The sequence below is a fragment of the Eucyclogobius newberryi genome, unplaced genomic scaffold (genome assembly GCF_026437365.1).
Source record: "Eucyclogobius newberryi isolate DKJ021-1_F unplaced genomic scaffold, fEucNew1.0.hap1 SCAF_12, whole genome shotgun sequence".
Lineage (NCBI taxonomy): Eukaryota > Metazoa > Chordata > Actinopteri > Gobiiformes > Gobiidae > Eucyclogobius > Eucyclogobius newberryi.
The window spans coordinates 13,908,923-13,928,402 of record NW_027315746.1 but is presented as its reverse complement, the minus strand read 5'-3'; the positions used below and the strand labels follow the sequence as shown (position 1 = coordinate 13,928,402).

Below are 19,480 nucleotides of genomic sequence, written 5' to 3'. Positions count from 1 at the left end.
ACTTATCTGTTTGCTTCTGTTTTTTACATAAGATAAATAAAACAATCTTTATTTTTCATCCAATTGAAAAATTCCACTGGGGCAAAGTACAAGAACCACAGGACAATATATGCATTAGCAATAAAGAATATTAAAAATAGACTTAAATCAAACCATTTGAGTAGAATATTAAAATATACTTTATCTAAAGAGTAAAAATACAAAAAAAATTAACGTGCAAAACTATGAGAGTAAAACTATGAGGCAACTTAACTTTTATGCATGATATTTCTGATTGATTTGATTAATTTTTATGATCATACTGTACAGCACAGTGGCTGTGCCCACATGTAAACATTTCACAAATGGCTGTAGACAAACCAATTTCACTTTACAAATATAAATTATACAGGATACACTTACTTATTACCTACTTACACTTATTAATTATACAGGATACACTTATTTAGTCTTTAGTAATGTAACTGTGGACTAAAGCGAAAACCTGTTCATCATAAAGCAAACTCATAATAAAAAAATTAGGCAACCAAAACACATCAGTTACACACCCTGGACACACAAGGTGCAGATTCGCCCTTCACAACTGCACAATAAGTGGGTATGACTTATGGATACATTCACACACTAGTGTGCGCACACACTGAGGCAGGGCGGGGTAAAGTGGATTGAATAGAACAATCCATAAAGATTAGGCATGTATTTTTACGCTCTTTAAAATACTTCCTTTTTATTATTTTATTGTACCATTAATAAAACAATAGACCTTTTGGGTGCAAACTCTGTCAGATATGGTTCACACAAATAAACCCTGATTCTGTTGTGAGTTACAAGTATTCACCAGTGGCTGAAACCTTGGGGTGTCTGTGCTCTTGTGTTGACGCTCGTGAGCTGTTCAAAGGCAGGTTTAATGGTCAGAGTGGACACGTACCTTGGGATTTCATAAGAAGGAGCAGACCTTTGGTGGTCTGAAAGGGTTTGTGCTGGACGACACGCCTGTGAGCAGAGGGTCGTGTAAGGCGTTCTGCACACAGAACTGCTGCAGGTCTGCAGCCGCCTGAGACACCTGGAACACACACAGAGAGGACTAAGGGCTTATCCACGCTCAGTGCAAGTCATTTATCAGAATACAGTTTATGATTAGAGATGTAACAACATCTAAAATATTCTGATATACTATTGTCAAAATATACCGAATTACAACATCCTCTTCTTCTGTTGCAGCAACAGCTACAAACCCAAGAGGGAACTACAGTAGACTACACGGTTTCATTTGCTCCATTTCAGTGCAAACAAGATGACGATACAACCGTCACTAAGCACTTTTAAATCTTAATTATTTGGATTATAATTGTAACGAGTCACACCAAGTCTTGTCCAGGCACTTTGAAAGAAAAAGCAGCACATCTACAACTTTGAATCATAATATGTTGATATTTGGCCATCATTACATCCCAATGATTGTGTTTCACATCTGCACTTTAAATTAAAGGTGAAGTGTGTAACTTTTCTGTTGTCGGCTCCACTCCCCGCTTATGTCATAGTTGATGTCATTTCTCAACCTGGAATGTTTCACCGTACGGCATTAAACCCATCTCCCAGTGTATACAATTATGGCAGTTTTAAAATACACTGCTTTCTTTGCCTCTCCACAGATCTGAACTGTACATGGCCCTGTTGATTGGAGATGGAGAAGTTTAACGCCACCAGAAGAGTTACATACATGCACCTTTACAAAAAATATGATCAGATAAAACTTTTAGCAGGATTACAGCAACATCCTGTCGGTGGACTGAGGGTTTGTCAGAGTTACATTATTTACAGCATTGTCTCTAAACTCTGGAAAAGCACAAGTGGAGGGAGTTTTCAATCAAGAGTTGCTTTGAACCACCAATAAAATCTGGTAAATAAAACACCATCAAAATAATCAGAAATAATGACAACACGTGGCCATTAAATCAAACTGTTCAATCTTTAGGGTGTTGAGTGTAATGAGCAGCGGCTGCCCCTGACGAGCTACAGCCGAAGCTAACCCAAAAACACGAGGACAAAACACTTTTATTTCATCATTTGCGACCACTCTTGACAAAAAAAGATATTAATTTCAACATTGCAATCGCACAAACACACACATATCGTCTGACCTCGACGCAAACACACTTTAAATGGCACTTCAAGTTACGCCCTGTTGCGGCAGCCCCCTTGTGTGCGTTAGCCGTAGCGCATCTGTCGCGTTCCCCGTTATAACCAAAACTTGAACAAAAAAGTTAATAACGCGGATCGTACCTTGACCCGGTCTATGCTGGCCTCAAAACGCAGCTGCTGCACGACTTTCTTCATGGCGATAAGGTTGGAAGTGGACATGTTCGTGGCGGGGTTTTCGGTGCAAACGCGGCTTGAGGAGGAGATGCTCAAAAAGCAGAAGATGATGATCACATCCGGATTCCGGGGTTTCCACTGACGGCGCGTCCACCAGGGGGCGCTCGCACACTTCAGCTGTCGTTGTGTGGGGTTTTTCTATTGGAAATCTATGAATAAGACGGTTTTGTAAAGAGCTAATTACTTTGCAGATTAATTGTGCGCACAGTTACTTTTATTTACTACTTAGTTATCAAATCTTATATAGCGTTAATTGAATGTAACATGTGCATACAACTGATGTAAATAAGAGTGTTTACTTTACCATTATTATTAGTATTATTTGTCTTATGCCAGCTATTTTTATTTATATTATTTTATTTTATTTTTATTTTTCTGCCCTCCATTCCCCATTAAGATATGAGAGGACCTGTTAATAGGAGTTTTTGTTTTTGTTTATAAGAGTTCTTCTATTAAGAGTGTTTTTTAAACTTCCTATAAGTTATCTGTCCTTTCCCCCTGTATCTACTGCGTTGTAACACCAACATTTCCCCATGTGTGGACAATAAAGGCTATCTTATCTTATCTTAAAGTAAATATCTTAAAGTATATATTTCTGGAGTTTGTAGTGTTGCAAAATGTTTTATTGTTCATCTTTTTACTGTAAATATTGTCCTTACCTCTGCCAATATTATACTACACTTTTCTGTCATTCTTCATTATTTATTTCTTAGAAGTTATAAAATATCATCGTATTTTGTTACACCCTGTATGTGCATAAATTTTTTTCCCTTGTGGTACAATTGTAACATTTCACATGGTTTCAATAAAATTAAAAGCATTTATGTTGTTTGTATAGTCACTGGATTCTCAAAATACACTTTAATTCAGGTGCAATACAATTATTTATGTTAAAATGTGAAGGGTTAAACTTTGTTAATTTATATATATTTTTAATCCGTTTTCATGAATTAGAGATGAAAACATTGCACATGAACTCTCCTCAAGAGCTGTGTTTTCAATTTTGAAGCCAAAGTTGCATGAACAAATATTGCAATGTCTTCCCTTGATTTTAGGAAACAAACTATTTGGAAAACCACCCAATTAAATTGATTGTACAGAAATATTATTTAGTACTTTCCAACACTGTAATGGTAAATATCATTATTTACTATTACTATTCAAAATTGCAAAAAAGTATCAAGACAGCCAATAAATAGTAAATAATACAAGATTAAAAATCCTGAAATTAAAAATAATCTTTATTTAAATCGGACACATCTATTAAATTACAAAAAGTACCATTAAATCTGTCAAATAGCTTACACAAAGCAAACTAAACCCTCATAATTTAAATAAAACTTCACCCATTACATTATAGCTATGTTTAAGGATCTATGTACATTCTTGTTCCTAAATAGTACAAAAAGATATTGATACTAATAAAGTGCTCGATTTTGTGATTAGAGTTTTGACAATAATGTGCATTGGAAGTGTAACGTGGTCTCGACTGGTGCTCATCGTTTCCTGTAGTCGTACGAAAAGCCTTTGGTGATTGGTCAAGTCAGGCTGTTCTCTTCTCCCAAACTAAATATGTTTATTTCTCCACATCGAGAGCGAACTTTGGCCTTGGCCCGAGTGTCCCCATCCTCGATCGTGCTCGATTCTTGCCAGCGCCCCCGGTTCGATTGTCTCGAGCTAAAACCAAAAAACAACAGGTCACTATGAAGCCGTCAATAACTGTCAAAGCTTCACATTCAACGAAAGTAGTACTCGTTACGCATTTATACCTCGTTTCTGGTATGAGTCGGAGCGTTCGGTAGAGCTCAGTTGTGGACGGCGCGGCGGGACGGGGCGTGGGTTTCGGGGTGGAGAAGTTGGCAGAGCATTTGGGCGGATGAACTGAAGAGCACGACAGTCGCAGTTCTGGTTCACTTCCTGCGCATAGATGGATCGCCGTCAACGATTTTCACATTTCGCAAGCACGTCTACCGTTTATATCTACATTTACAGGACCGTATCAATATAGTTTTAGTTTGGTTAGAGTTGATACAACGTTCTGAACCTTTGAGAGATGTAATCAGGGCCAAATGTGATAAAGAGTGGACAAATTTGGACAAAGAGTGACACATTTCTCCACCAAACGCTTGTCATTTGGCTTGTTATTCGTACTTTATCAAAACGAAAATGAGTAGTATTTATATAGTCGTTTCTTATGTCACGAACTTACTTATTGATAGCGAACTTTGACCACCATCTGATGACGATCCTCTCCGGCGTTCAGCAAAAGGAGTCAAGTTCAAAAACTGGTTCTTGAGCAAAGTGGCGCGGCCCTCCTCGAACGCCCTTTTCTGAAAAATGAAACGCGCATTTAACTACGTGTCATGACAACAGAAACAGACCCGAGCTGAAACGAGCGCTTTTACATCTCTTTCCAGGCGAATGGCAGCTTCGGTGAAGTTCTTCCGCTCCCGTTCAAAGTTTCGTTTTTGCTCTTCGAAAAGTTTCCACTCCTCTTTGAGACGCTCCTTCTCCTCCAGAGTGTAGCAGCCGTTCAGCAGCGCGGCCGTGTCCTCGTCAAACGAAGTGTGCAGTTGTTGCTGTAACGACGGGAGCACAACATTTGTACGACGCCTTTCTGAGCTCCGGCGGCGCTTTGACCGTGAGCGAGTGCAGACGCTGACCTGGAGCAGCAGCTGTTGTGTCTGGATGAACTCTTTGCATTGCAGCACCTCTTGCCTCATCCTCTCCATCTCGTCGTCGTGCGTCTGTCTCGGGATCACGCCTTCTTGGTTCTCCGAAGCTTTAGACACAACATTTGAACACGTATATTAATATATTTATGTCAAGAAGAGCAACAGAAACTTAATAACGACTGTTTTTTAACGACACGCTCTCCAATGAACCAGAAGTAATGTCACTCATCCTGGTGCAATATTTTCTGTCCATATAACAGCTGTAATTAATAGCGTTATTTTTTCTACTAAGAGTATAAGAGTTTCTTTTTCATAATTTTTTTAAGAGTTTTTTTTTTATGTTATGTTTCTTTATTATTATACTTCGGTGCCTAATCTGTGTTGCAACACTGGAATTTCCCCTTTGTGGGACAAATAAAGGATATATTGTCTTAAGTCAAGAAAATCCACATGATCCAGATCCAAAAGATCGTTAATATTATTGACATTTATCTGCAATGTCTATCCAACCACACCCAAAACAGCATTATTACACTCCCAGCTCAACATTATCATCAGTTATTAAAGCGAACATTGGCTCGTTTCTCAGTTAAAGCTGCAGAGACCGTTGGGACGCACGTCTGACCGTCCACAGTTTGTACCTTGGCTGTCCAATCGCTCCATGTGGCTCCGTAACCTCCTCCACTGCTGCCGGATGCTGTTGGTGAGCTGCTCCCGGGCCTGTTCACACGACTTATCCAGCGATTCTCTGCCGGAGTCTCCTGCCCTCTCCTCCGTGTCCGAGTCGCCCTGAACGACAAGTTTAAGACAAGACGAGAGCTGTAACTACAATGTGCAATGTAACCCGAGGTCAACGAGAATGTCACACGTTTTCTACAGCAGTATCTCTTTTCTCGAGTATGCATAACAAAGAAAGAAGACTATATTGACCCTGCTACGTCACACAATATGCTCTGCACTCCGCCTCATTGAGCTAAGGCGCTGTGTCCCTTCAAAACATCTCACAATCCTTGAAATAAATAGTTTAAATTCCACGAGGGAGCCGAGCTGAAGTTGATACACGTCACAAATACCTGCTCATGGCCGTCGTCGGCAGCGGCTCCTTTAGACGTCTGCCGTGGACTTAAAATATGGATCATCTCTTTCTTCATCTGTTGCATGACTTTCTTCAGCTCTGCGTTTTCCAGCATCAGCGACCTCTGACTCGCCTCGTAGTCACTCAGCAAAGACTTGTACATGTCCCCCTCGTGGCTGGATAAGGAATGAGATACAAAACATCAAACATTTTACCTCTGTCATTTACATACCACAGGATATAAATGGAAAAAAGTAGCTCTTTTAGTATGAATATAGCTGCAGATGGAAATGAGCCACTAATCTGGGACAAGCATTTTTTCCCCCAGGTATTATGTAACTGTACAAGGCCCTGTTATGTAAATAAGTACAATAAACAGTTTCTGTACACTGAACATTTGCCTATTTTTGTTATGATATAGTGTGAAGGCAGCTCTTAGGGTCAAAATGAGCACGCTGTTTGCATTCAATTATCAAGCGTTTTTTTCCATCCTCCCTGAACCAGGAAGGAACGCTGGAGCACCGTTAGCATGCGATTGTTGTTAGCGTTATTGTGACAGCAAAACTCTTCATAAACGTATTGCGATGAATCATTATTATGCTTTAGGTAAATGAGGAATGATTTCATATCCCTGAAAACAGTTTGTAACGAACTAGTTCAGTTTACACATTTCTAAAGACAGTAAAAATCAGGAACAACCAAGTCATATTTGTGATAATTATAGTAACACAAATGGCAAACGCCTCTAACGCTGCAGATGCTCAGAGGGATCCCAATAAACATGAACCTGGTGAACGTTTTTACAACCTGGCAGTTGCTTTTGCCGTCTTCCAGTGGCTCCTTTTTCCATCAGCGCGTCCCAGACAGTTCAAGACATCGATGGCTTTCAATAAACATACATGTTATTATCCCATGTAATGTCATGTTGTCATTTCTGCATCTGCAATTACTTACACAGTTTCTTGTCCCTTCTATCGACCAATAGTTGGCTCAGGCGTTCTTTAAGTTTACCCGTTTCCCTTTCTTTCCTTTTAGTGTCATGGTTGTATTGTGTGGCACGACTGGCGATAATATTCTGTAGCTTCTGGACCTGAAAGAAACCAGACGTTGGATCATTTGTGACGCGTGAAGAAGCTTGAATGGAAAGACGTTCAAAGTTAAAAACAAACAAACACACAAACCTCATCCTTTTCGGTTTTTAAGCAGCTCTGTAAAGTCTTAATTTTCAGTTGCAGTTGCCTCTCGATTTCGTGCATGCCAGACTTTTCCCTCATGGACATCTCCAACTGGTCCTGGGACATACATCATTTCATATTCAATCAAAATGACAAGATCAGATCAATTGTTTAATCATTGTTCATTGTTTTATGTTGCACCCCATCATGAAAACAAGTTCCTATGTTTGTGAATTCTGTTCATTGGCAATGGCAATAAAGCTTTTCTGATCCTTCTGTTTTGTATTGCTTTGACCTTTGGAAGAATGTGTGAATAAACCAAATCAAAACAGAACTGAAATTGCCGGTTCAAGCCATGAAAGGCCTAAAAGTCCACCAGTTTGGAAGAAGTAAAGAACATGCACAATTTATACAAGTCTTTGATCGCGGCGGCATTGACCGTTTTGTAAAATGCACATTCAAACGTCTTCCTCATGTCTTTTTTTTTGGAGTTTTTTGGCATTCACCCGACTTTGTTCAGTAATATATGCGACACATTGAACTAAATGGTTGTTTTTCTGCAGAATTCCCCAGTTCAGTGCAGTTATGGGCAGAAGTATAACATCCACCATGCATTTAAAACAGGTAAGAATGTTGAGCGGGCGATGCACTTTGGGCCGGTCCACGAGTCCTGGCGCTCGCACAAAAGAGGCCCCACTGAAAAGGACAGTGTCATTAACGGCTTGATCTACGCGGCCGGTTTAACAAAGAATCACTGTGTGGAATGAGACACGGTGACATGGAAAGAACGATAGAAACACACCAAAATGCAACGCTCCAGAGTGGTCGGACGAGTTTCAGTTCTGGTTTAATGCATTTACAGACATTTACAGATTACTGTCACCAGTCAAAATGTAATAAAAAGGTGGAAGATGGGTCCACGTTTGGGACTGAGACAAGGTTTGTACTGGATTTGGGTGGATAATTCAGTTACACCAGATTATTTATATATACATGTTTTAAAATGTCTTAATAAAAATGATTTCAGATTTGCTTGAAAGAACAAACTGAGCATTTTAACCGATTCCCCCTAAACTTGTATTTCTTGTACCGTCTCGTTTACTACAATAATGTCTGTATACTCTGCCTGTACAGACGGGGCGGTTTTAAATGTGCTTTATAAATACATTTGGCATTGGAACATGTAAATAACGGGACACCAACCTTGAGTCTGGAGTTGTTGATCTGCACGTGCTCTAAACTGCTGGACTTTCTGAGCTGGTCCCTCTCGAGCTCCTCCACCGTGCTCATGTCGCGCCTGTGGATCTGCAGCAGCTCGTAAAAGGCACTTAGAGCCGGGACCGGGTTCAGGCCGGCGCTGCCCGGTGCACTGGGCTCAAGACACGGCGCCAGGCCCAGAGAGTCCAGCTCCTGTCCCGCAAAAGACCAACGGATTTAGCAAAGAGGGTTCGTCGAAACTGACGTGAAAGGACGGTTGGAACACAGTCTGCAAATGTGCCATAACGCTATAAATGACACAATGTTTTGTTTTTAATTGTGAAAAAAAAAAAAAAAAAGCTAAGATCAGATAATTTGTCTACATGCTATTTGTTTACAACTAAAATCATTTGAATCAATAGAAAGTGTTTTGTCCAAGGTAAAAGATGATGTAGCTTCTAGAATTTGATTCAAAAGAAAATTTAGTTTAAGAGTTAAGAATTTAAATACAGAGCTTTTCTTTTAATAAATTTGCCTGGGATATCTCAAAATGAAAAAAGAATCCTCAAAAATCATCCAACTGCACAAAGTGTAATTATACAAGTGCAAATCACATAATTTCAAAAACAGAGACATTTCGATTCAGTTCAGATATTCTGGAAATTAAGAGCAGAACGGTAAGAGCAACAAAGCCTTTTCAGATGAAAGTTTAGAGACAGAGTTTAACAGATTAAAGAAAACACAACAGCACCTATGTTTTTAGTTGAAAAACTTACTCTAAAACTCTCACAAAGATCCCGTGCCACAAGATCTAAAGTCAATCTTGACATTTGCCTCCAATATAGAATGGTTTACATTAGAAAGCTAGATTATGACATAACACAGAAAATACACTGAAAAAATAAGAATATAAGTTAAATGTATATATTTAAACATGTCTGAATCTCATCTTGCCTTTATCTAGTGGCCTCTGTACCGTCTCGCTTTACACCTTTTTCTTTTGAAGCACTGAACAGAACCTGGTCTTGCATTACCTGGTTAACATAAGAAATACACTGGGGAACGTTGTCCTCGGTGCAAAAGGCACTGACGCCGTTGAAGGAGGTTTTGGACAGTGCCAAAGAGGAGTACATGGACATAATGTTGTTCTGCTTCGACGGGGACATCGTCACATGCGAAAACTCATAATTCTCTGTAAAACAAAGACGGGGACAGTCAGAGTTGTGGCTCGCACCGTTCTCTGCACAAACGTGGAAAGCTGAAAAGTAGGTTGTGGTTCTAAAATAAGACGGGGGAGAACTGGGCCATCTCCAGCAGCAGCTAAACGAGTTCATCATTTTTAGAGCGAACGTAAAAGATTACCAAGAGATGTTTCTGTTGGCACGCTCGTCCACCAATCTCCCATATCGCCAACATATCAGGACGCTACTCTGGCAGGTCATGAGTTTTCTCCCAGGAATGAAGTTGGATTAGAAGTCATGTATAAGACCAGAGGCTCCGAATGGGAACTGCGCCCTGGGGGGAGAAAAAAAAAAAAGCATTGAGCGTAAGACTGCATAACCCAGATTTTGAAAACACAGGATTATAGGATTATTATATCCGATTGGTTCAGGGTTAGTCGATATGACCCATTGAGGAAATTGGGAAAGGTTTTGTATAACTTGTTGCTTTAGGACAATATAGTGCAGGCTAAACAAGATAAACCAGACATTTCAATACCACTCCCACTCTAGTTACTGTGCCAACCTGAGAACACTGCAGGGCTGAACAAAAGAGCAGAAATAAATATAGGAATTTGTACACATAATATTAAGTACAAAGCAATCTTTCGTCTTTGAAATTGCAAAGTATTTTGAGTATTCTAGCAGTATTATATTTTCTATTGTGTCGTTTTTCCCAGTGTAATGCACACTGAGCAGCTGCTTTGTATGAAATGTGCTCTAAAACTGAAGATAAATAAAGATGTCTTGCCCATTGCTTATCTACAAAACCAGGCCCCGCACTGTCTTTCTGCTGAGGTAATAACTGAACTATTCAAATTATTGTATTTTAAAATCATCGTTAACTGGACTATACAAATTCTAAAACCCATGCAGAAGACCTTTCATAACAAAGACTATGGCATTATCAAATTAATTTGTTTAAATAGAATCAATCATTTATGATTTTGATCAATTATACACTTTATTTGGAAATATTCTCCTTCATATTATCTTCAGTTACCATATTTCACCCTTAATTTTGTTAAAAATATATTTAAAGAAATTAAATTAATAGAATTAATTGTCGACTAAAAAAAACTAGTTTACTATCAAAATAATCATTAGTTACAGCCCTTATTATGACATTAAACCAAATGACCTAATAGTCAACTAGAATGCCAGCCTTGACATAAAAGCTTAATCATCAAAACATTTAAAGTTAATATTTAATTAATTTCAATGAGGAAATGGAGTTATATTTTTCCAAACTGGACAGACACACTGACAGAAGCCTGTTAGACTGATTAAATTGCGGAACTGAATTAAAAACGTGATCAAAAGTCACAAATGACATGATTTACAGTGTTCTCAAACCTGTCCAGAGCAATGCTAGGCGTGAACATACCTTAGCCTGGGGTAATTAAGTCCAATGACGCCAAAAAAAAGTCAACAACTCTCTGCTTTTGTCACGCACAAACAAACAATAAATCCCAAATGTAGCTCTGGTTTCAATCCGATGACATTATAGTATTCAGGTTAAAAATCTCTTTATATTTCAGTGTCACGGGACGAGACGCAGCCTGTACCTCCGCAGCTGGAGCTCAGTGTGGAGTGGGTGTTTTTGAAGTCTGCGTTCATTGGCCTCGCAACAAACGTGGCTGTGATTGGACAGAGCGTCAGGAGGCGTCAATACCACACACGTGCATTGGACGTAAAGGCGCACAGTGGAATTATGCAAATGAGATGCACTGTCAGGTGTTCAAGCAGAGAGAAAAATAAAATAATAAAGCATGCATAACTCGCTTAAATACTGATAATACTTTAATGAATTGAATAAATACATACATACATCAACATTTACTTTTCTAAATGGGCTGTCTCATAACCTAATCATGAGTTTCAGTTTCCTGTTATATGCAACATTTTGAGGATCTTTTCCCACATCAAAAATATATTCTATTTTGTTTTAAACCATGAGTTGCTATGGCATCGATCCTAATTTTTCACTACTCTGAAACTCATAGAAAAATAATGACGCTAATTAAACAACATTGAGTAGAAACACATTATTTTATTTATTTGGTTACATGCATTAATACAAAATACATTTCATAAGCAAGAATGCATCTTAGTTGTTATGTTTGTGTTTTACTGTCTCAAATACTACAGTTTCTAATACTGTACAATACTGCACAGCCTAAGGAAACTTTAGGCCCACCTTGAAAGCCTGCAGCCTTCTTTCTAATCTCAAATAAGAATATCTATAAGCACTAACATGATATATATACAGTATATATAGAGTCCATTTTTATCTTATTAGTCAACTTTGTTTGTTTTTTGTTTTTAATGCATGCTTTATTTGATTTAATATATCTTGCTTTTGTTATTTTTCATTGTTGAATGTTGCACAGAATCACCAAAGCAAGTTCATAGCCTGTGAATTTTGCTCACTGACAATAACAATAAACCTTTTCTGATTCTGACATAAACAATATTGATTTCAGTGCATATTAAACACGTACAAATATTGGTCTACAGCTATGGCTCTTATCCATATAGAACTGAACAGACGACCATCCGTGCAATGTCCACATTCTTTATCCGGGGCAGCAGCAGCAGGAGGGTTTATTGGTCTGTTATCTCCCGGACTCAGGCTGGTCTCTGCACTCGGCTATAAAGGCCTGCAGCTCAGACACAGGCACCTTCTCCTGCTGGTGGTGCTGGAAAGACAAACACAACGTAACACATTTGTTACTGTTACGCTTATCTTATGTAATTCTAAAGTCCTCATTGGTAAAGTATTTTTGCCAATTGTGAATAGATTTTTTTTAGGTTTACCCATTCACACTTGCCGATTTACCACGTCAAAATTGGGACTAAACCAGGACTAAACCTGAAACTAAAGCTGACCTTTACCAGAGCTAAACAACGATTAGAGCAGATCTATTAAGAATATTTATAAATTAACCGGTAGTATTTTCAGTTCTTATTATTGACCCAAACCCTCCATCTCAGATTTCGATATCACCAAATTCAAGACACTAAACACATCTTTTTGACCCGGGATTCGTTCTGAAATGACTTCATTGTACAAACCTTGATGGTCTCATACGTGTCAGTGATGATGGCAATAAACAGGCTCAGAACCATGTAAATAAACAGAGAAATGAAGGAGTACAGATAGAGCCTGCTGAACAGCCACACCATGTAGCTCTTGTCCCTCATGTTCAAGAAGGTGGCGTACATGTCGTCACCATTTATCAGAGAGAACAGGCATTCAGTCACTTTGTCCAGTGTCCTGAACTGCAAAAACAAAAAAAACAAAACCATATACTGCTTATTACTTCAAATGTATAGCTTCTTCAACTACTAGGGATTGGTGATACTGACAAAAGCCTTTATGTTTTTATGATTATTTTGATAGCAATAATGATACTTTTAGCGATCAACGTTGTCAATGTGCTAAAATGTTACATCTTTTTTAATAAATATGATAAATTTGACATATCTTCAAAACATCAATTTGTTTATTTATCATCCACCCGCCTCCAGCTTTATAATGTAATGTTGACATGTGTAATAAGGAAATAACGTGTAGTTACTTTGTCATGGTACGGCCCAAGAACGATCCATCCACAGAAGCAATAACCCAGGTACATCATTGCAGTGCAACAGCTAAATCGGATCACGTTTGGGAAAGCAGCGCGCAGGGTCAATATCAAAATCTGAAGAGATAAAAACAAAAAGGGCTGGAATCACATAAATAAAAGTGGTATTTTAATAAACAGATTAGCTCCTGGCACGCACACCAGTGAACCAAGTGCAGTTGAAAGGGTGAATGTACATTGAATTTCTTGATCCAGAAGAATCCAAAATAGCGAATGACTCCGACCCAGACCAGCATTGTGGCAGTTCCTAACAAAATACTGCAGACATCATAGTTGGTCAGAAACTGAAAAAGACAATGGGACAGATTGCGTATTCCACAGTGAAAAAATGTGGGAATTAGGTTGAAAAAATGCTCTAATTTCACATCTAAAACATGCCACGTTCATAAACTAACCTTTGTACAGTGCTGCTAAAATAACAGATAATCTATTTTCAGTTAAAATAATCTGTAACATCCATTTCAAAACCCTTTTACAGATGATGGCACATTATAAAAGTGAAAAAAGCATAGAAATAAACTTGCAGATACCTTTGTCTGGATTCCAATCTTCATCACTGACCCGGTGATGGTCAAAATGTCACTGACGATTATCAGGATGTACCAGCCATTTATGAACTCCATACGGTCAGACTAGCTCACTCTTTTATTTAAATACGCATGGAAGAATATGTTGAACTCCTGCAACAGAGAACAATAACATAAGTTGTAATGGGAATCAAGGTAAAAGTGATTTGAATTTGAATACGTACAAATTGAAGTTGTATGCCAGTGATGACAGAGCGGAGGCACAGAATTAAAGAGGCGAAACAGGCCAAAATGACAACAGAGTCGAGCACCAGCAGTCCATAGTTGTTTTTACCAGCTGAAAATGAAGGAAAGAAAGTGAAAATACAAATTGAATGTAGGCTATTTAGTATTTGTGACATATTTCAAAGTTCACTACAATAATGTGCATTTGCAAAAAACAATAAGTCACATTTGAAGAAAATTGGCAAAAGCTGTAATTTACTAAATGTCGAGCAATGCTTTCAAAGGCAAAATCTAGCTCAGTCTAATCATCATTCTTTTTCCATCCCTTCTAGGAGAATTTTCAACTACTATTATGTCCTTAATAATACATGTAGAAGATGGATTTAAAAAGAAAATAACAACTTTTTGAGACATCTATTTTGGCAAATTAATTCTTAAATTTTACCTGAAATGTTCCTCTTCAATAAAATCACTTAAGGCAATTACAAAGTATGTTTAAGGAAAGTCCATTAAGATTAGTGATAGAATAGAATTGTGTGACTTTCCACATTTGTTGACATTGTTCTCACAGCTGCACAAACACATTGACACTGCCCTCTACTGGTACAAATGTACCACTGTAGGTTTATGTAGACTTACAAGTGCCTTCAACTTTACAGTCTTTGCATTCATAAATGCTCACATTATTGTCAACACTAACTTGAACCCTTCCACTGTGGGCGCTGTTGTCAAAAATGATCTGGAAGAAAGAGAAATTAAATGTTTAATGTTAATGTTTGATCAATTAAAAAAAGTTATTTCTGCCGTGTGACTTTTCACCTTAATTTTAAAGTCATAACAGTCCGGCAGCTCGTGGTGTCGCACTGTCTGCAGGTTTATGGACTTCAGAGTGAGGTAGATGTTCACTGACAGAAGCCTGCACACACATGAAAGTAAGTTATGTTCAAAATGTCATTAATTTGAAATAAAAGTAAGAACTAACATCTCTGTATATTGACTCACACACCTTCTGAAATCCAAAGAGAAGTTGGTGTGTTTATCCAAACGGTTTTCTCCTGACTCCATTGGGTAAACAGAAATACACTCTATAATGGACACAGAAACACTGCTCTGTTTGGTTAAAATTACAAGCGCTCCCTTGATTTATCATACATTAACTTAACACTACTACCACATATCTTAAAACATTTAAGAAATACAAATGTACTCGATAGCTTAAAAAAGTTCCAACAGAAATGTTTTAAAAATTAAGACTATAGTCCACCAAAGATAGAAAATAAGCAGACAAAAACCCAAGGCAACATTGGCAGGTTGAAATTAATAAAAAGGGATATAACACTATATATTGGCACAACCTTATTTCCATTTACGTAAAGAAAACTGTGTCTGATGCGAAAAAGTAACTTATTTTGTATAAATTATTTGTGTAATATATTGCACATATTTGCAGCATAAATCTCTCCCTCAAAGCAACGGACACAGAATGACACTATTTAACTTCCTCAGAACACGCGACTTAAAGTGTTATGTGTCTTTTGATGGTGTTATGGTGATAAGTTTATAAATCTGATTATTTTGTTCATATTTTAAGGGTTTTAAGACATTAACTGTGTTGCCACTGAAGTGAATAGTTTTGCAAAGTGTGCCATGAAAAGTCTCAGAAAATGTGCCATAGCAATGTTTTTTACTAATGAGCTCTTTTTTGGGTATGAGCTCTTGTAAGATAATGAAGAAGAGTGAAGAGTGAATCCATATAGTTCAATGATGGAGGGTTTCGTAAAAGCACCTTGATCAATGTGTGGATCGATGTCGAAAGTCTCGTTGTCTGGATCAATGCTGCTGTTTCTATAGAAAACTTTACAGAGCGACAGAGGAGCTGATCTTCTGTCCACCATCGCATGTGCAAGATTACCCACAGTCAAGTTCTGGAGGTGGAGGTACTGAAAAATAACACTTAAAAATAACACTTTTGAACATTGAAGTAGGTATATTTATATTATTTTGTATACATTTACCCTGTCAATCACAAAGTAGATGTGATTATACACATCTGATTTGGTGTAAATTGCATAAGTCTCCATTCGATGTTCCTTGAATCCTTTGAGAAACAGATGTTTGAACGTCAGCAAACTTTCATCTCTGAATGTGACCATCATTTCGTTGCTCTGTCCAAACGACACCAACTAAAAATGGCAAAAAATTACACAGTTTGAGCATGTCTGAACCAAGTCGATACCAAGGAACGAAATGGGAATCAAACACTAAACTAAGACTAAACTAGCCAAGAAACAGGTCCAAACCAGGACTAAACTGGCCATGAAACAGGTCTAAAATAGGTCTAAACTGGCCAAGAAATAGGTCTAAACAAGGTCTAAACTAGCAAAGAAACAGGTCTAAACTAGGACTAAACTGGCCAAGAAACAGGTCTAAACTAGGACTAAACTAGCAAAGAAACAGGACTAAACCAGGACTAAACTGGCCAAGAAACAGGTCTAAACAAGGTCTAAACTAGCAAAGAAACAGGTCTAAACTAGGACTAAACTAGCAAAGAAACAGGTCTAAACTAGGACTAAACTGGCTAAGAAACAGGTCTAAACTAGGACTAAACACATGACTTTAGTTTTTGATTAAATAAATAAAGAATTGAAGTGATTTATATTCTATTTCTATTTGTATTCTATTCTATTTGTATTCTTTGTATTATTTAAATTCTTTCAATTCTTTCTAAGACAATATTTACTCATCTTAACAAAACTCTAATTTACATTAAAGGTGTACCGTGTAACTTTTTCTGGCTGAGGGTACAGGACCTGCGTGTCTCCATGGCCTTTAATTCTGGGTGGTTTTATAACCCAGAAATACTTGGAAAAGCATGTATTCTTACAGCGAGTGTATTCTCATCACAAACCTGACCTGCACTTGCACTTGTGATCGCCATGGAGATAAAAATGTCATTCTGTCTCGGCAAAGCAATAACGTATCTGGAGACAAGGAGGTGACGTACCCTCCACCAGGAAAGTTACGCAGAGCAGCATTAATCTTAATTGGTTGAGCTAAACACCAAAAGTCCACGTCGATGGCATGTTTGAGAACCACAAATATCACTTTTAAAAATTAATAACAAGTTCTTATTACTTACTTGAGCGGTGATAATTGCGATCTTGAGTATCTGTATCGTGAGTTTCCAGGGTTTGCGGCCTCTTGCTTTGTATTTCTCACAAGTGTTCATGAAGAAGTACTTGAGTTTCCTCCTTAAGTCCTCGACCATGGGGGACTCAGGGTCTGAATGTGAGCGCTCCATCGGAAGCGAGACCTCCCGGGTCCAGACCTGCGCGGGACCAAGGGCTGGGACACCTCCATCGCACTGCACAAAGACCAAATGTAGATTGTGCTTGTACTTGAGTGGCTGGTTCACTGTCAGGGTGAAGCCATTCCAGGCATTCTGATGTCTATCAAACTGGTTTTCCTGTACACGCTCACAGATACTAATTTTCACGGTAAATATGTGCATTGTTTATAAAAATTATGAAAATGTATTTATAATTTATTGAATGCAAATCAGAAAAAATACAAGCATGATGTTAGTACGTTATTGAGTGTGAAATACAAAAAAATATCGCTAAAGTTAAATCACGAGATTTTAATCCACGCTTTTATCACTAAGTGTCTAGATTATTTCAATGCACTTTGTGTTGGTTTTAACCAAACGTCTCTCGCACGACTACAACTTGTACTGTGGCCACTACAACTTGTACTGTGGCCGCTACAACTTGTACTGTGGCCACTACAACTTGTACTGTGGCCGCTACAACTTGTACTGTGGCCACTACAACTTGTACTGTGGCCGCTACAACTTGTACTGTGGCCACTACAACTTGTACTGTGGCCGCTACAACTTGTACTGTGGCCGCTACAACTTGTACTGTGGCCACTAACTTGTACTGTGGCCACTACAACTTGAACTGTGGCCGCTACAACTTGTACTGTGGCCGCTAACTTGTACTGTGGCCACTACAACTTGTACTGTGGCCGCTAACAACTTGTACTGTGGCCCCTACAACTTGTACTGTGGCCGCTACAACTTGTACTGTGGCCGCTACAACTTGTACTGTGGCCGCTACAAATTGTACTGTGGCCGCTATAACTTGAACTGTGGCCACTACAATTTGTACTGTGGCCGCTATAACTTGTACTGTGGCCGCTACAACTTGTACTGTGGCTGCGCCGCTACAACTGAACTGTGGCCGCTACAAATTGTACTGTGGCCACTACAACTTGTACTGTGGCCGCTACAACTTGTACTGTGGCCACTAACTTGTACTGTGGCCACTACAACTTGTGCTGTGGCCACTACAACTTGTACTGTGGCCGCTACAACTTGTACTGTGGCCACTAATTTGTACTGTGGCCACTACAACTTGAACTGTGGCCGCTACAACTTGTACTGTGGCCGCTAACAGCTTGTACTGTGGCCCCTACAACTTGTACTGTGGCCGCTACAAATTGTACTGTGGCCGCTACCACTTGTACTGTGGCCGCTATAACTTGAACTGTGGCCGCTACAACTTGTACTGTGGCCGCTACAACTTGTACTGTGGCCGCTACAACTTGTACTGTGGCCACTACAAATTGTACTGTGGCCGCTACAAATTGTACTGTGGCCGCTACAACTTGTACTGTGGCCGCTACAACTTGAACTGTGGCCACTACAACTTGTACTGTGGCCGCTATAACTTGAACTGTGGCCACTACAACTTGTACTGTGGCCGCTACAACTTGTAATGTGGCCACTACAACTTGTACTGTGGCCGCTATAACTTGAACTGTGGCCGCTACAACTTGTACTGTGGCCCCTACAACTTGTACTGTGGCCGCTACAACTTGTACTGTGGCCGCTACAACTTGTACTGTGGCCGCTACAAATTGTACTGTGGCCGCTATAACTTGAACTGTGGCCACTACAATTTGTACTGTGGCCGCTATAACTTGTACTGTGGCCGCTACAACTTGTACTGTGGCTGCGCCGCTACAACTGAACTGTGGCCGCTACAAATTGTACTGTGGCCACTACAACTTGTACTGTGGCCGCTACAACTTGTACTGTGGCCACTAACTTGTACTGTGGCCACTACAACTTGTGCTGTGGCCACTACAACTTGTACTGTGGCCGCTACAACTTGTACTGTGGCCACTAATTTGTACTGTGGCCACTACAACTTGAACTGTGGCCGCTACAACTTGTACTGTGGCCGCTAACAGCTTGTACTGTGGCCCCTACAACTTGTACTGTGGCCGCTACAAATTGTACTGTGGCCGCTACCACTTGTACTGTGGCCGCTATAACTTGAACTGTGGCCGCT

General features: G+C 39.1%; 3 protein-coding genes across 3 annotated transcripts; all 3 read right to left on the bottom strand.

Moving 5' to 3' along the window:
* Positions 1 to 931: 931 nt before the first annotated feature.
* LOC140355676 (guanine nucleotide-binding protein G(I)/G(S)/G(O) subunit gamma-5-like) lies at positions 932 to 2,407 on the bottom strand. The gene is made up of 2 exons (XM_072440335.1): positions 2,284 to 2,407; positions 932 to 1,063 (listed from the first exon to the last, which is right to left on the bottom strand). Exons 1-2 carry the CDS (start codon positions 2,359 to 2,361, stop codon positions 938 to 940), a joined length of 204 nt encoding a protein of 67 aa, XP_072296436.1. The 5' UTR covers positions 2,362 to 2,407; the 3' UTR covers positions 932 to 937.
* A 1,466-nt stretch (positions 2,408 to 3,873) lies between these two features.
* On the bottom strand, positions 3,874 to 11,231 carry ssx2ipa (synovial sarcoma, X breakpoint 2 interacting protein a). The gene is made up of 14 exons (XM_072440875.1): positions 11,106 to 11,231; positions 9,861 to 10,013; positions 9,533 to 9,690; positions 8,505 to 8,711; positions 7,308 to 7,418; positions 7,081 to 7,216; positions 6,934 to 7,009; positions 6,125 to 6,302; positions 5,693 to 5,840; positions 5,040 to 5,158; positions 4,782 to 4,955; positions 4,586 to 4,706; positions 4,146 to 4,293; positions 3,874 to 4,053 (listed from the first exon to the last, which is right to left on the bottom strand). Exons 2-14 carry the CDS (start codon positions 9,901 to 9,903, stop codon positions 3,915 to 3,917), a joined length of 1,758 nt encoding a protein of 585 aa, XP_072296976.1. The 5' UTR covers positions 9,904 to 10,013; positions 11,106 to 11,231; the 3' UTR covers positions 3,874 to 3,914.
* A 1,049-nt stretch (positions 11,232 to 12,280) lies between these two features.
* Positions 12,281 to 17,497, bottom strand: mcoln3a (mucolipin TRP cation channel 3a). Its single transcript, XM_072440334.1, is given in 12 exon segments — positions 12,281 to 12,420; positions 12,797 to 13,003; positions 13,303 to 13,449; positions 13,518 to 13,652; positions 13,899 to 14,048; positions 14,120 to 14,232; positions 14,760 to 14,859; positions 14,940 to 15,036; positions 15,127 to 15,205; positions 15,907 to 16,060; positions 16,136 to 16,303; positions 17,260 to 17,497. Coding segments are annotated over 12 exon segments (1,596 nt in total). The 5' UTR covers positions 17,422 to 17,497; the 3' UTR covers positions 12,281 to 12,336.
* Between the last annotated feature and the right edge of the window lie 1,983 nt (positions 17,498 to 19,480).

What these genes read in the sequence shown, in the direction of transcription:
- LOC140355676 (XM_072440335.1), bottom strand. Translation starts at nt 2,361, where the DNA reads ATGTCCACTTCCAACCTTATCGCCATGAAGAAAGTCGTGCAGCAGCTG. An exon ending in CCAGCATAGACCGGGTCAAG is followed by an intron (nt 1,064 to 2,283) that starts GTACGATCCGCG and finishes TGTGTGTTCCAG; the next exon opens with GTGTCTCAGGCGGCTGCAGA.
- ssx2ipa (XM_072440875.1), bottom strand. Translation starts at nt 9,903, where the DNA reads ATGGGAGATTGGTGGACGAGCGTGCCAACAGAAACATCTCTTG. An exon ending in CACAACAGCTGCTGCTCCAG is followed by an intron (nt 4,956 to 5,039) that starts GTCAGCGTCTGC and finishes CCGTCGTTACAG; the next exon opens with CAACAACTGCACACTTCGTT. An exon ending in TCAAAGTTCGCTATCAATAA is followed by an intron (nt 4,294 to 4,585) that starts GTAAGTTCGTGA and finishes ATCTATGCGCAG; the next exon opens with GAAGTGAACCAGAACTGCGA.